General features: G+C 43.4%; 1 protein-coding gene across 1 annotated transcript in view; it reads right to left on the minus strand.

Moving 5' to 3' along the window:
- KIAA0825 (KIAA0825 ortholog) overlaps positions 1-16,762 on the minus strand; it is a 712,480-nt gene that overhangs the window by 324,188 nt on the left and 371,530 nt on the right. Inside the window, exons 17-18 of the mRNA XM_063964012.1 lie at positions 13,507-13,666; positions 8,935-9,090 (exon numbers count right to left, since the gene is read on the minus strand). Coding sequence (XP_063820082.1) covers positions 8,935-9,090; positions 13,507-13,666 — 316 coding nt within the window. The remainder of the gene's footprint in view (positions 1-8,934; positions 9,091-13,506; positions 13,667-16,762) is intronic.

The following is a 16,762-nucleotide window of genomic DNA, read 5'->3' on the forward strand; positions in this document are numbered from 1 at the left end:
TTTCCTGACTCTCGACGTTCTGGATACATAAACCTTCAAAGCCCTGACCACATCTAGTAACTCGGAATCCTCCAAGTCACGAGTAGCCACAGGCACCACAATAGGTTGGTTCATATGAAAAGATGACACCACTTTTGGCAGAAATTGCGGACGGGTCCGCAATTCCGCCCTGTCCATATGGAAAACCAGATAGGGGCTTTTATGTGACAAAGCCGCTAATTCTGACACACGCCTAGCTGAAGCCAAGGCTAACAGCATGACCACCTTCAACGTGAGAAATTTTAACACCACGGTTTTAAGTGGTTCAAACCAGTGTGATTTCCGGAAACTCAACACCACGTTAAGATCCCAAGGTGCCACTGGAGGCACAAACGGGGGCTGAATATGCAGCACTCCCTTTACAAACGTCTGAACTTCAGGAAGATAAGCCAGTTCTTTTTGAAAGAAAATGGATAGGGCCGAAATCTGGACCTTAATGGAACCCAATTTTAGGCCCAAAGTCACTCCCGACTGTAGGAAGTGAAGGAAAAGGCCCAGCTGGAATTCCTCTGTAGGGGCATTCCTGGCCTCACACCAAGCAACATATTTTCTCCATATACGGTGATAATGTTTAGCCGTCACGTCCTTCCTAGCCTTTATCAGCGTAGGAATAACCTCATCCGGAATGCCTTTTTCTGCTAGGATCCGGCGTTCAACCGCCATGCCGTCAAACGCAGCCGCGGTAAGTCTTGGAACAGACAGGGCCCCTGTTGCAACAGATCCTGTCGTAGAGGCAGAGGCCATGGGTCCTCTGTGAGCATTTCTCGCAGCTCTGGATACCAAGTCCTTCTTGGCCAATCTGGAACAATGAGAATTGTTCTCACTCCTCTTTTTCTTATGATTCTCAGCACCTTGGGTATGAGAGGAAGAGGAGGAAACACATAAACCGACTGGAACACCCACGGTGTCACTAGTGCGTCTACAGCTATCGCCTGAGGGTCTCTTGACCTGGCGCAATACCTCTGTAGCTTTTTGTTGAGGCGGGATGCCATCATGTCCACCTGTGGCAGTTCCCACCGACCTGCAATCTGCGTGAAGACTTCTTGATGAAGTCCCCACTCTCCCGGGTGGAGGTCGTGCCTGCTGAGGAAGTCTGCTTCCCAGTTGTCCACACCCGGAATGAACACTGCTGACAGTGCTCGTACGTGATTCTCCGCCCATCGAAGAATTCTGGTGGCTTCCGCCATCGCCACCCTGCTCCTTGTGCCGCCTTGGTGGTTTACACGAGCCACTGCGGTGATGTTGTCTGATTGGATCAGCACAGATTGGTTGCGAAGCAGGGTCTCCCCTTGACTTAGGGAGTTGTATATGGCCCTTAGTTCCAGGATATTGATGTGAAGGCAAGTCTCCTGACTTGACCACAGACTCTGGAAATTTCTTCCCTGTGTGACTGCCCCCCACCCTCGGAGGCTTGCATCCGTGTTCACCAGGACCCAGTCCTAAATGCCGAATCTGCGGCCCTCGAGAAGGTGAGCACTCTGCAGCCACCACAGAAGAGACCCCCTGGCCCTGGGGGATAGGGTGATCAGCCGATGCATCTGAAGATGTGATCCGGACCACTTGTCCAACAGATCCCATTGAAAGGTCCTCGCATGGAACCTGCCGAAGGGAATGGCCTCGTATGACGCCACCATCTTTCCCAGGACTCGCGTGCAGTGATGCACCGACACCTGTTTTGGTTTTAAGAGGTCTCTGACCAGAGTCATGAGTTCCTGAGCCTTCTCCGTCGGGAGAAAAACCTTCTTCTGGTCTGTGTCCAGAATTATGCCCAGGACACCTCTATGCCCAGGAAGGGCAGACGCGTCGTAGGAATCAGCTGCGACTTTGGAATATTCAGAATCCAGCCGTGCTGTTGTAACACTTCCCGAGAGCGTGCTACGCTGATCAGCAACTGCTCTCTGGACCTCGCCTTTATGAGATCGTCCAAGTATGGGATAATTGTGACTCCTTGCTTTCGCAGGAGCACCATCATTTCCGCCATTACCTTGGTAAATATTCTCGGTGCCGTGGAGAGACCAAACGGCAACGTCTGGAATTGGTAATGACAATCCTGTACCACAAATCTGAGGTACTCCTGATGAGGTGGATAAATGGGGACATGAAGGTACGCATCCTTTATGTCCAGAGACACCATAAAATCCCCCTCTTCCAGGCTTGCGATGACCGCTCTGAGCGATTCCATCTTGAACTTGAACCTTTTCAGGTATATGTTCAGGGATTTTAAATTCAATATGGGTCTGACCGAACCGTCCGGTTTCGGTACCACAAACATTGTCGAATAGTAACCCCTTCCCTGTTGAAGGAGGGGAACCTTTACCACCACCTACTGGAGATACAATTTGTGAATTGCAGCTAACACTATTTCCCTCTCTAAGGGGGAAGCTGGCAGGGCCGATTTGAGGTAACGGTGAGGGGGCATCTCTTCGAATTCCAGCTTGTATCCCTGAGACACAATCTCTATAGCCCAGGGATCCACCTGTGAGTGAACCCACTCGTGGCTGAAATTTCGGAGACGCGCCCCCACCGGGCCTGGCTCCGCCTATGGAGCCCCAGCGTCATGCGGTGGATTTAGTGGAAGCCGGGGAGGACTTCTGTTCCTGGGAACTAGCTGTATTGTGCAGCTTCTTCCCTCTACCCCTGCCTCTGGCAAGAAAGGACGCACCTCGGACTTTCTTGCCTTTTTGTGATCGAAAGGACTGCATTTGGTAATACGGTGCTTTCTTAGGTTGTGAGGGAACATATGACAAAAAATTTGACTTTCCAGCCGTAGCTGTGGAGACCAGGTCCGAGAGACCGTCCCGAAACAATTCCTCACCCTTGTAAGGTAAAACCTCCATGTGCCTTTTCGAGTCGGCATCGCCTGTCCATTGCCGAGTCCACAGGACCCTTCTGGCAGAAATCGACATTGTATTTATTCTAGAGCCCAGTAGGCTAATGTCTCTTTGAGCATCTCTCATATATAGGACAGCGTCTTTTATATGCCCCAGGGTTAGTAATATAGTATCCTTGTCCAAGGTATCAAGTTCCTCAGATAAGGTATCTGTCCATGCTGCTGCAGCACTACACATCCAGGCCAACGCAATCGCCGGCTGTAGTAAGGTACCTGAATGTGTATAAATGGACTTCAGGATACCCTCCTGCTTTCTATCCGCAGCATCTTTAAGGGTGGCCGTATCCTGTGACGGCAGGGCTACCCTCTTGGATAAGCGTGTTAAAGCTTTGTCTACCCTAGGGGAGGATTCCCAGCGCAACCTGTCCGTTGGCGGGAAAGGATACGCCAGCAGCATCCGTTTGGAAATCTGCAGTTTTCTATCTGGAGATTCCCAAGCTTTTTCACATAACTCATTTAACTCATGTGAAGGGGGAAAGGTCACCTCTTGCCTTTTCTCCCCATACATATAAACCCTCTTGTCAGGGACTGGGGTTTCCTCTGTGATGCGCAACACATCTTTCATTGCTATAATCATGTAACGGATGGCTTTAGCCATTTTAGGCTGCAACTTTGCATCATCGCCATCGACACTGGAGTCAGAATCCGTGTCGATATCTGTGTCAACAATTTGGGATAGTGGGCGCTTCTGAGACCCTGACGGCCTATGCGATGTAGGATCAGGCATGGGTTGAGACTCTGACTGTCCCAAGGCTTCAGCTTTATCCAACCTTTTATGCAAGGAATTAACATTATCATTTAAAACCTTCCACATATCCATCCAATCGGGTGTCGGCGCCGTCGGCGGCGACCCCACATTCATTTGTACCCACTCTGTTTCCACATAGCCTTCCTCGTCAAACATGCCGACACAAGCGTACCGACACACCACACACACAGGGGATGCTCTATTTGAAGACAGTTCCCCTACAAGGCCTTTTGGAGAGACAGAGAGAGAGTATGCCAGCACACACCCCAGCGCTATATGACCCAGGAATCCCACAGTAACTTAGTGTTAACCCAGTAGCTGCTGTATATACTGTTTTTGCGCCAAATTTATGTGCCCCCCCTCTCTTTTTACCCTCTTTCTACCGTGATTCTGCAGGGGAGAGCCTGGGGAGCTTCCTCTCAGCGGAGCTGTGGAGAAAATGGCGCTGGTGAGTGCTGAGGAAGAAGCCCCGCCCCCTCAGCGGCGGGCTTCTGTCCCGCGTTTTGTGTGTAAAATAATGGCAGGGGCTCATGCATATATACAGTGCCCAACTGTATATATGCTGCTTTTTGCCAAGAGGTTCCCAATTGCTGCCCAGGGCGCCCTCCCCCCCCTGCGCCCTGCACCCTACAGTGACCGGAGTGTGTGGGTTTAGTGTGGGAGCAATGGCGCACAGCTGCAGTGCTGTGCGCTACCTCATATGAAGACTGGAGTCTTCTGCCGCCGATTTTGAAGTCTTCTTGCTTCTCACGCCGGCTTCTGTCTTCTGGCTCTGCGAGGGGGACGGCGGCGCGGCTCCGGGATCGGACGACCAAGGGTGCGTTCCTGTGTACGATCCCTCTGGAGCTAATGGTGTCCAGTAGCCTAAGAAGCAGGACCTATCTTCAGTGAGTAGGGCTGCTTCTCTCCCCTCAGTCCCACGTAGCAGAGAGTCTGTTGCCAGCAGATCTCTCTGAAAATAAAAAAACTAACAAAATACTTTCTTTTTAGCAAGCTCAGGAGAGCCCACTAAGTAGCACCCAGCTCGTCCGGGCACAGATTCAAACTGAGGTCTGGAGGAGGGTCATAGAGGGAGGAGCCAGTGCACACCAGTATCCAATTTCTTTCTTAAAGTGCCCTGTCTCCTGCGGAGCCCGTCTATTCCCCATGGTCCTTACGGAGTCCCCAGCATCCACTAGGACGTTAGAGAAAAGCTGATTAGTTTACCAAGAGATGAGGTATAGATTGACAAAAGCAGAGTCTTGCAGTACTCCATCTGAAAGAGGTAGTGAAGAGGAGGTAGATTCAGAGAAGCAAACACTGAAGGAGACCTAGGGATTGTAGTGTTTGTATGAGACGGGAATGGTCAACAGTGTCAAAGGCAGCAGATAGATCTAGAAGAATAAGAAGTGAGTAATGGCCTTTAGACTTCGTAGTGACCAAATCATTAACCACATTAGTCAGTTCTGTCACTGTGGAGTGTTGGGAACGGAAGCCTGACTGAAATGGGTCCAATAAGTTCTGTGAGTTAAGAAAGTGTGTGAGTTGAGTGTAGGCAAGTCTCTCAAGTAGCTTAGAGAGACAAGGGAGCTGAGAGATAGGGCGGTAGTTTGAGAGAGAGTTAGGGTCAGAATTTTGTTTGTTTTTTCAAAATGGGAGTAATCACTGCATGCTTGAACAGTGAAGGAAAAATACCAGTAGAGAGAGAGAGATTACAGATGTTAGTTAAGGTAGGGATGAGCACCGGAGACATAGCTTTACTTATTTGTGAGGGTAAAGGATCAAGAGGAAATGTAGTAGAGAAGCAGGATGAGAAGAGTGATGATACTTCGTCTTCATTTGTGGTATTCAAATGAAGAGAGAGTGCCAGAGGGTTCAGGTAAAGAACTGAGCAGGTCACTGGCTGCCGAAGAGCATACCATTTCATCTCGGATCTTATCAATCTTCTCCTGGAAGTAGGAAGCAAGATCTTGTGCCTTGATAGTGGCTGGTGGGGTAGGTGAGGTAAGTGTTACACTAGTCTTCTCATCTACAAGAGTTACAGATGGAGCCACACTCATCTAGGCTTCTCTGCTGCGCCTAGGTGCACCAAGGTTTAGTAGCATAACCCTTTCATCTATTGTTCTCAGCTGCAATACAATACAGAGAACACAATACAGCAGGGGATTAAGTCTGACTGCCCTGGCTCACTTAATCCTATTAAAGGTAAAGATGAGGAGGGCTCCATCTGTACACTAGTCCTCATAGCAGCAAGAGTTACACAAGTCTTCTCGGCAGCAAGTGTTACACTAGTCCTCGCTGCAGTAACTGTTACACGAGTCCTCGCTGCAGCAAGTGTTACACTAGCCCTCGCTGCAGCAAGTGTTACAGTAGTCCACGCTGCAGTAACTGTTACACGAGTCCTCGCTGCAGCAAGTGTTACACTAGTCCTCGCTGCAGTAACTGTTACACGAGTCCTCGCTGCAGCAAGTGTTACACTAGTCCTCGCTGCAGTAACTGTTACACGAGTCCTCGCTGCAGCAAGTGTTACACTAGCCCTCGCTGCAGCAAGTGTTACAGTAGTCCACGCTGCAGTAACTGTTACACGAGTCCTCGCTGCAGCAAGTGTTACACTAGTCCTCGCTGCAGTAACTGTTACACGAGTCCTCGCTGCAGCAAGTGTTACACTAGTCCTCGCTGCAGTAACTGTTACACGAGTCCTCGCTGCAGCAAGTGTTACACTAGCCCTCGCTGCAGCAAGTGTTACAGTAGTCCACGCTGCAGTAACTGTTACACGAGTCCTCGCTGCAGCAAGTGTTACACTAGTCCTCGCTGCAGTAACTGTTACACGAGTCCTCGCTGCAGCAAGTGTTACACTAGTCCTCGCTGCAGTAACTGTTACACGAGTCCTCGCTGCAGTAACTGTTACACGAGTCCTCGCTGCAGCAAGTGTTACACTAGCCCTCGCTGCAGCAAGTGTTACAGTAGTCCACGCTGCAGCAAGTGTTACACTAGCCCTCGTTGCAGCAAGTGTTACACTAGTCCTCGCTGCAGCAAGTGTTACACTAGTCCTCGCTGCAGTAACTGTTACACGAGTCCTCGCTGCAGCAAGTGTTACACTAGCCCTCGCTGCAGCAAGTGTTACACTGGCCCTCGCTGCAGCAAGTGTTACACTAGTCCTCGCTGCAGCAAATGTTACACTAGTCCTCGCTGCAGCAGGTGTTACACTAGTCCTTTCAACAGCAAGTGTTACACTGTTTCTAGCAGCAACAAGGGTTACACTAGTTGTCACTGCAGCAAGAGTTACACTAACCCTCTTGGCAACAAGAGTTATGCTACTCCTTGCAGCAGAAAGAGTTACTGTATACTAGTCCTAAATGCAGCAAGAGTTACACTAATTCTCACAGCAGCAAGAGTTACACAAGTCTTCTTGACAGCAAGTGTTACACTAGTCCTCGCTGCATCAAGTGTTACACTAGTCCTCGCTGCATCAAGTGTTACACTGTTTCTAGAAGCAGCAAGGGTTACACTAGTTGTCAATGCAACAAGAGTTACACTAACCCTTTCGGCAACAAGAGTTATGCTACTCCTTGCAGCAGAAAGTTACTGTATACTAGTCCTAAATGCAGCAAGAGTTACACTAATTCTCCTAGCAGCAAGATTTACACTAGTTTTCTCAGCAGCAAGTGTTACATTCATCATTGCAGCAAGAAGAGTTACACTAATCTTATGCAACTAGTACAAGAGATTTAAATTAGTGCTCTACAATTTAATAATAAACCAACCGTAGTAAAATATTTCTACAAACCCTTCTCAATCAAAGACTTATAAAATACGCTCTGTGCAGCAAGAGTTATACTAGCCCTCTCTACAGCACAAGAACAACGCTAGTTATCCTTATCACAAGCTATTGTTAATGAATCAGTATAACAAACGTGTTAGCTGCACTCCTAGTTTACCCTAGTCATCATTAGCAAGCATTAGTCCACTCGTGTTTTACAAGAAGTACGGCTTTATGGCACAGAAAAGCAAGTGTTTGAGAAATATTTGGATATGTCACTGAATGATAGGAGGAATTATTCACACTTACTCATGGTATTTTACCATCCTAAATGCATAATGTACTGTACCATATTTGGCTGAGATTTATTAGCAAAATCTATGTACAGTATCACCAAACATCTTGCCCAAGTGCAATAGACGCTGTGTGGCATTTTTTTGATATTTATTTAATATCTGGAGTTTAAATTGTCTATTTTTGCCAAGAATTTCCCATTTCTGAACAACTTTGTTCCTACCCAATGGAAAATACTTTTATAGTGACCTTTGCAAAAGCCTGCAACAGAATGTACATTCATTGCACACTACAAGCCAGTTATCAGCAACTTGCCCTCTAGCTGCCTTCCGCATGGTATATCTCAGGTGTTCTCCATTTGTTTAACTTTTTCTACAAAAAAATCCATTGAAAATAACTTAAAATGCATTCTTTGCAACATTTTTAAATCATGTCACCATACAGTATAACTATCACTTCTACAAAGTTTTGCATAATCTACCTGTTTTATGCATGATAACACTACATGAAGAATGCATTTATATTTGCACCTAAATCTAGAAATCCATGTATTTATTCCACTTCGGAGAACAGTAAAAAATAAAGAAAATAAACAGTAATGGACAGAATGTTTTTGCCCAAACCGCTATAAATGCATCAAATGGTAGTGTGGGGCTCAGGAGCCTGGTATCCCTGGAATTAACGTGATGCCTTTTATGCAAATAATGGGGGTAATTCAGACCTGATTGTTCACTAGCGTTTTTTGCAGCGCTGCGATCAGGTCAGAACTGCGCATGTGCAGGCGCGTCACATAGATACAAAGAGGATCGCTGCTCAGTGATGGGTTTGTGCGAAGAATCCATTCGCACGGGCGTTCGCAAGGAGATTGACAGGAAGAGGCCGTTTGTGGGTGGTAACGGACCGTTTTCAGGGAGTGGTTGGAAAAATGCAGGCGTGTCCAAGCGTTTGCAGGGACGGTTCCTGACGTCAATTCCGGTCCCGGACATGCTGAAGTGTTCGCAGCGGCTGAGTAAGTCCTGGGCTGCGCAGAGACTGCACAAGATCTGTTTGTCCAGCTCTGCTACACATGCGTTCGCACACTTGCAAAGCGAAAATACACTCCCCTATGGGCGGCGACTATCTGTTCGCAGCAGTGCAAAAAAACCCTAGCGAGCGATCAGGTCTGAATTAGGCCCAATGTTTCTCTTCACCAGCTTCTATATATTTCTATTACGTTTTTCTTACCTCACTTAGAACATTTAAACCAGGCAACGTGAACCTAAGCAGAGGGTTGAAGGATAGATGCGGATCTCCTACATTGGTCAAGGTCAACTGAAAAGCTCTTGACTGTATGTCTGCCTGTTCAGAATGGTGAGAAGACAATGCCTTATTCAGATGATCCTAATGGGAAAGCACACATATAGAAAATGAACATACATCTTATGACAAATAATAATGTTGCTTGAATAATTATGTGATATTGTGTTTATTAGATATATGAAAATAATTGCATAAATATAATTGTTGTACTGTATGCTAACAATACAAGATGAAAAGTGAATGGTAAGACCTATACTGCTGGTATCTGCACTAAAGAGCCCAAAATGTCAATATATCTATCTCTGTACTGTATTTATTTATTTATTTATCTATCTGTAGAGTATAACATATAGTTTTCTGTTGCATAAGATTTAATAGGTGATTAAACTATCACTTCCTGGTCAGTTCACTATCACTTCCGGGTCAGTTCAGTATCATTATGTTCTCCAGAAAAGGTGCCAGTCTAAGTAGTGGATTTCCCACCCACGATTAGAACACAGATGTCAGAAGAATCCTCTGCAGGTACCGGTGATACTGAAGACAGTGTAGGCAGTACAGGTGGTACACTATGTCAGGACAGTACAATCAGCAGAACATGTTTCATACCACCAGGTGCTTCAACGATTATAGTATTAAGGTTTCGGTTCTGGATTTGGACCTCTTTCAAGACCCACAAGACAACAGCATTTTGCCGCAGCAGAGTTAAAACAGCTGGTAACAATAGTAAAAACGTTCCCTGGTTATTTGTACATAACTGAACTCATTTCAGGTGTGCTTGCCCCAGAATCCTGAAAAAGAAAATATGGTGACCAAACCTGGCGCTACCTTTCACCAAGACAGAACAGAGATAACTTTAACAGCTTACTTTTTTGACACTAGAATTTACAGTTGCTGTTGAATACATCTGAAAAATTGAAACATACAAACATATTGCAACCAATTTTGATAAATATCAAAATATAAGATTTTATAGTTCAACTCACATAATGTATGAGTCAATAGTGCATATCATCCACCAATGGGCATCGGTCATTCATGAGCATCTCAAGAGTCAGTGTTGCATTACCTCCACTAGATGGTATGAGGTATCAATCCCCACAGATGTACTGAAAACTCAGAAGAATGGATATATAGTGCAATACCGCTTTATCATAAAAGTTTTATTCTGACAAAACCACACTTACATAAACATGTAGTAAAAAGCATATATCACCCGTCTGGGATCAGTGCCGGAAACCAAGATCAAAACAGAGCCAGCTGTAACAATGTCCTGAGCGGGATCCGGATGACAAGAACCTTGTGCTTAAGCGCGCTTTCGGTCCAAGGTTCTTGTCATCCGGATCCCGCTCAGGACATTGTTACAGCTGGCTCTGTTTTGATCTTGGTTTCCGGCACTGATCCCAGACGGGTGATATATGCTTTTTACAACATGTTTATGTAAGTGTGTTTTTGTCAGAATAAAACTTTTATGATAAAGCGGTATTGCACTATATATCCATTCTTCTGAGTTTTCAGTACATCTGTGGGGATTGATACCTCATACCATCTAGTGGAGGTGATGCAACACTGACTCTTGAGATGCTCATGAATGACCGATGCCCATTGGTGGATGATATGCACTATTGACTCATACATTATGTGAGTTGAACTATAAAATCTTATATTTTGATATTTATCAAAATTGGTTGCAATATGTTTGTATGTTTCAATTTTTCAGATGTATTCAACAGCAACTGTAAATTCTAGTGTCAAAAAAGTAAGCTGTTAAAGTTATCTCTGTTCTGTCTTGGTGAAAGGTAGCGCCAGGTGTGGTCACCAAATTTTCTTTTCCGGGTTGCTTGGGGTCTTGGTGAAGGCTCGTATGTACCACATAGGCTGCCACTTTATGTTTTAGCGCAGATCAAACTACACTTTTTTGCCCCAGAATCCTGACACTGTGCTGCTTCACACTTGCAGGCACACTTAATGTAATATGCGCCTAATTCAGATCTGATTGCAGATGTGCTAAATTTAGCACATCTGTGAATATTTACTCTGACATGCGGGGGGACGCCCAGCACAGAGGTAGTCTGCCCCACGTTAGCCCCCCCACACACACACACACAGTTACAAAAGCATTGCATGGCTGATAGCATCTCACTGGGCTCCCAGGGTGCGCTAGGGACCTCCAGTATAAAGGGACCCCCATTATAAAGAGAGGCCTTGACGCGGCTTGGGGGCTTATTCATACAATTGTGCAAATATATGTAACCAAGATCTCTGAATTCTAATATTGTGTAGGTTACAAATCTGGTTACTGGTATCATTCAGGGTGCTGGGGGAAACCAAATGCTTTTTCTCTTGCAAAGAAGTGAGATTCATCACGCCACAGAACACATTTCCACAGCTCAACAGTCCAGTGTCGATGTGCTTTACACCATTCCATCCGACTGGGTGATCTGAGGCTTGCATGCAGCTGCTCAGCCATGGAAACCCATTCCATTAAGCTCCCGCTGTACAGTTTTTGTGCTTACATTAATGCCAGTGGAAGTTCTGAACTCTTCAGCTATGGAATCAGCAGAGTGTTGGCGACTTTTACGCACCATACGCCTTATCAGTCATTGACCCCACTATGTTTTTTACGTGGTCTTCCACTTCGTGGCTGAGGTGCTATTGCTCCTAAAAGCTTCCACTTTCTAATAATATCAATTATAGTTGACAGTGGAATATCCAGCAGGAATTAAATTTCACAAACGGTCTTATTGCAAATGTGGCATCCTATCACAGTACCACACTTGAAGTCACTGAGCTCTTCAGAATGACCATTTTGTATCACAAATGCTTGCAAATGGAGACTGCATGGCTAAGTGCTTGATTTTATCTGACTGAAACACCTGAATTCAATAATTAACAGGTGTGGCCAAATACATTTGTCAATATAGTATGTGTATATATATATATATATATATATATATATACACACAAAAATAGGAGAATCGGCACCAGGGGGTCGTATCAACACCCAATTTTTTAACCCTTGAATGGTTAACGATGTTTAAAACAAAGTAGGTGATTGACGAACAGTAAAAATTCGGATACCCAGGTACAGAAAAATCACTTAGTTAGGGAACCTTTCTGTGAATCTGCAGCAGAAGCTCAGTACCTGTGATTTACACAGGTACTGAGCTTCTGCTGCAGATTCACAGAAAGGTTCCCTATCTAAGTGATTTTTCTGTACCTGGGTATCCGAATTTTTCTTTTACAAGTTTTCTCACTATAAGGCCAAACTAGCTGTATACCAGAAAGCCTCGGTGATATATGGGATTTCCCACCAAGCACGTATTAACGAGTCTTATCGTATTTTACTGTTCGTATAAACAACTGTACGTTCTAGTCATTCGAGATGTACCCCTGATGAAGTCTTTTGTATAAGACGAAACGCGTTGGATTATCTGTATTGTGATGTTATCTCCGAACCAACTATAAGGAGAAGGAGGAGACTGTTGTCAATCACCTACAATTGTATTCAACGCTAAGAGTCATACTGCTTAAAGTGTGGAATAACACATCTCCTCTGTATCAATATTGATTTTGAAGTTATTATGTCTTTTAATAAATTTTATATGTTGGAACATGTTATTACTTTGTTTTAAACATCATTAACCATTCAAGGGTTAAAAAATTGGGTGTTGATACGACCCCCTGGCGCCGATTATCCTATTGTTGTATATTTCTATTTCTAGTTCCGTCTAACAGGGGACTTAGTTGAATCAGGCTGCCTTCATTAAATTTCCCCTGGATTTATTTAAAGCGACAGTCCTTACTAAGTATACCAGTTAGCGCAGAGGGAGAGTATTTGTTTGATATATATATATATATATATATATATATATACACACATGCATACACACATTGGAACAAGCAAAAAGGAACAATAGTGAGTACATTAGTAAGCCTTCATCATAAGAAAACAGAGTAGTATAGTACAGTATATATGGGGGTTCTTGAGAAGGACAATGTTGTAACTGAGCAATCAACTAAATTAAACAAAAATATAGTATGAAACAATCAGGACCAGTTATAACAAAAATAAAATGCCATTTGTTAATGCAAAGAGATGGCACAGTAAACTATTGCAATTATATTTTAATGCAATCTTATACCTTATCTTCTGCACCTAATTATGTAAACACCATCAGCAAACCTTAGAGCTTTAAATAAAAAAATAATTTTTTTTTGTTCTTGCTTGAAATACAATCTGATACTATAAAAATATGCCTGTTATCATGTAGTTTATTAAAAATAAGAAGGTTCATTGATGTAAATGCAGATTGCACGATAACCTTTTTTAGACAAAAAAACAGCAGCAATATAAATAGATTGGATTCTAGCGTAATGCTCAATCTGCTATTGACTTTAAAAAGTATTACCAAGTCTTTGACGAACGCTTAGCTGCCAGCATACTCTGCCTCAACCGAATACACACCTAATTGCTCGGCAAAAAGACCGTTTGCCTACCTCATTGAGCTGGATGATGTGATGAATTTGCCTCAGGTACTCGCTGCCACCTGGTTTGTGGCAGATATCCAGTACCATCATGTTTATTTTCTGCTCAGTGAGATCGAGTCTGCTGCCTTGGTCTTTTAATATTGAACTGCCTTCTTGCATCTCAGACCCACTGGAAAAAAGAGAAAGTGTACAGCATTACATATTTCTGATACAATATACCATTTCAGTGCCATCATACACTGCCCACAGGCTGCTCCAAAGTAATCATGTGCCGGCAACAACTGACATACTGTAGAGAAGCTCACTGCTCCAATCACCTTTTTACTTTTTAAATCTCACTCAGCATTAATATGGGTTCTCAGGCACAAGGAACATGATTATCATTATAAGCAGAGCAAGATATTCTGCTAAAGCAAATATTTGCAGCATAACTAGGCGGTAACAATGTGTATTTGAAATTAGCATAATAGCCAGATTCAGTCACTTATAACCTTATACTGTAAATATCTGCGTGCCGTTATATAAAAACAAACACAAAAACAAATGAATGTCAAAAGACTAGCTATTGTAAGAAGATAATATGCATTTAATATTTGATTATGCTAGTTAGTTGGATTTAAAGTACCAGCCAATCAGCCTGTAACTGCCATGTCACAGGCTGGGTTTGAAAAATGACAGGAGCTGGTTGGTTGGTTGGTTGGTTGGTTGGTTGGTTGGTTGGTTGGTACTTTATCTCTGTCCACTTTATCTACACCCAAGGCTAAGTAAATAGACCCCTTAAAAAGAAACAAAGTTTAACCTAAAAGATAACTTGCCCCACCAAAGCTGCATTACTTTTCTTTAGATGCGTTAACAACTTTGCTTACTGAGAGATTCATTTTGGTGAGTGTGTAGCACTGGAACTCCACAATCATCTCTATTACAGGTCTTCTGCTTCTGGCCCGGGGGATTGATATAGCAGTAGGCAATGCAATGAAGTGGAAGGTCAGAATTTAGAAGGAGAATAGCGAAGAAACATCCCTGGTATTCTGCTAAGCAGTACAGTTCAACAGCTCAGTCCAATACATTTATCTTCCTACAGACACAGCATAAATTGGGGATAATTAAATCATATTTAAATTAGAGATGTACAGGTTCAGATTTACTCGGTTCTTTTCACCAAACTAGCGCAATTTCGGATTTATCTGGCTTTATCTTATTGGCTATCCAAAACACGTGAGGGACGATAGCCAATAGCATGCCATTTATGAGATCCGAGTAATAGCAAGTAAATCTGAACCGGCACATCTCTAATGTAAATCAGTGTGTTGGTTATCCAGTCATCCTCAACTGGTGGACTAGGCCTGAAGATAGACAAAAGATCATTGGCATAGGTGCTTCTACATCCAGTCATCTACCTCCTATTATGGTGCAGGTAGGGGGGAAGTCTGTATTTCACAGCTGAAGGAAGACAGAAAATACTGTACTGTACCTTGTTTGAAAGAAGAGAACGCATTTTTACGAACAAGCCAAACTAACTTATAACATCCTAGGGTCATAAGTATAAATAAAGTGATAAAGTTCTAACTAGTAACCTCAATTCTTCAGTTAAATTGGTTGTTAGTTATAATCATTATTATTATTTTATTATCGATTATATATGTGAAGCCACAAGCGTACCATAGCACTATACAAAGAGAAAGCATACAACAAACCATAAAAGTAAACTGAAAAATTACAAACTAGTTTAGAAACTGACAGATTAACATAATTATATAACACAAAACCAATAATTACATGATGAAGACAGTACTGATGATAAATCTTATTTTAAGGGGGAAAATAGGAGGACACAAAGAGGGAGAGGGAAGCTACGCTACAGATAGAGGCTAGAAGAAGGAGGAATCAGTGATTCTCAACTCCAGACCTCAAGTACCACTAACAAGTCCTGTTTTGTGTATTTCTTTAAATCATGCATAGGTGAGTTAGTCTTTTTTTTTTTTTTTTATAAGTAAATATCCCGCCTGGTTCCACAGACAGAAATACTCAAAGCATGACCTGGGAGGTTAGGTAAAAGTCTGATTGAGCATGGGAGTGCATTCCAGAGGTTAGGGGCATGTGATCAGGGAGGGTAGGTAGTCATTGGCAGTACAGAATGGGCAGGAGGGAGTGTCTGTCTATAGGGAGGGGGTAGAGTGATTTAGGACTTTGTAAGTGAGTAGAGGAGCATGAATTTGATTTTGTATAGTATAGTGAGCCAGTGGAGTGATTGCTAGAGTAGGAAGCAAAACACAGACAGAATAGAAGATTAGGTTACAGAAATCAAAGTGGGAGATAGGGACCTGGATGATAGTTTTAAAGGTTTCCATTGTGTATTTGTTTAATCTCCACCCTTTCTAAGCTCTTTAAGATTCACTATGCATTACTTTTACTGTAGTAGTATCCTGTGAAAATGAAGACGTGCCCTAGAGTATTCAAATTGTTTTCACAGTTCCCCTAGGCCAAAAGCTTCTTATTAAAAAAATTCAGAAAAATGATATTACATTAAGTAACTTTTGTTTACATGTCATCCTTACGGTCTGTTATGTGGTGATTTGCTTCAGTAAATACATATATTTTAAGATTTAATGCTACAAGCACTTTTTTTGCTTATCACATTGACCTTAAATAATTTGAATTGGTCCTGGGCCATCAACCCAGGACAACCCTGTAAATACCCCGAGCACACCAGGGTGCAGCAGGACTCAGTCTGGGAATCACTGGTGTAGTGTGTTTACACACTGGTGTAGTGTGTAGCATATCTAGACTTTAGTAAGGCATTTGACACTGACCCACATCGCAGACTGCTAAATAAACTTGAAAGCGTGGGGGTGGATTATAAAACAGTTAAATGGATAAGAACCTGTTGCAGGATAAGAAAAAGACAGTTGTAGTAAATGGAGTGCAATCTATGGAGGGAACTGTTACCAGTGGAGTATCCCAGGGATCTGTACACTGACCAGTTCTCTTTAATATCTTTGTTGGTGACATTGCAAATGGTATTGAAGGGAAAGTATGCCTTTTTGCAGATGATACAAAGATATGCAATAGGGTAGACACACCAGGAGGGGTAAAACAAATGATTGATGACCTAGCTAGGCTTGAGAAATGGTCAAGAACGTGGCATCTACAGTTTAATGCTAAAAAATGCAAAATCATGCACTTGGGTCTCAAAAACCCAAAGGCTAAATATAGTATCAAGGGTACTATAATGGAAACTATTGAGGAGGAAAGGGATTTAGGAGTC

This window comes from Pseudophryne corroboree, chromosome 1, assembly GCF_028390025.1.
Source record: "Pseudophryne corroboree isolate aPseCor3 chromosome 1, aPseCor3.hap2, whole genome shotgun sequence".
Classification (NCBI taxonomy): domain Eukaryota; kingdom Metazoa; phylum Chordata; class Amphibia; order Anura; family Myobatrachidae; genus Pseudophryne; species Pseudophryne corroboree.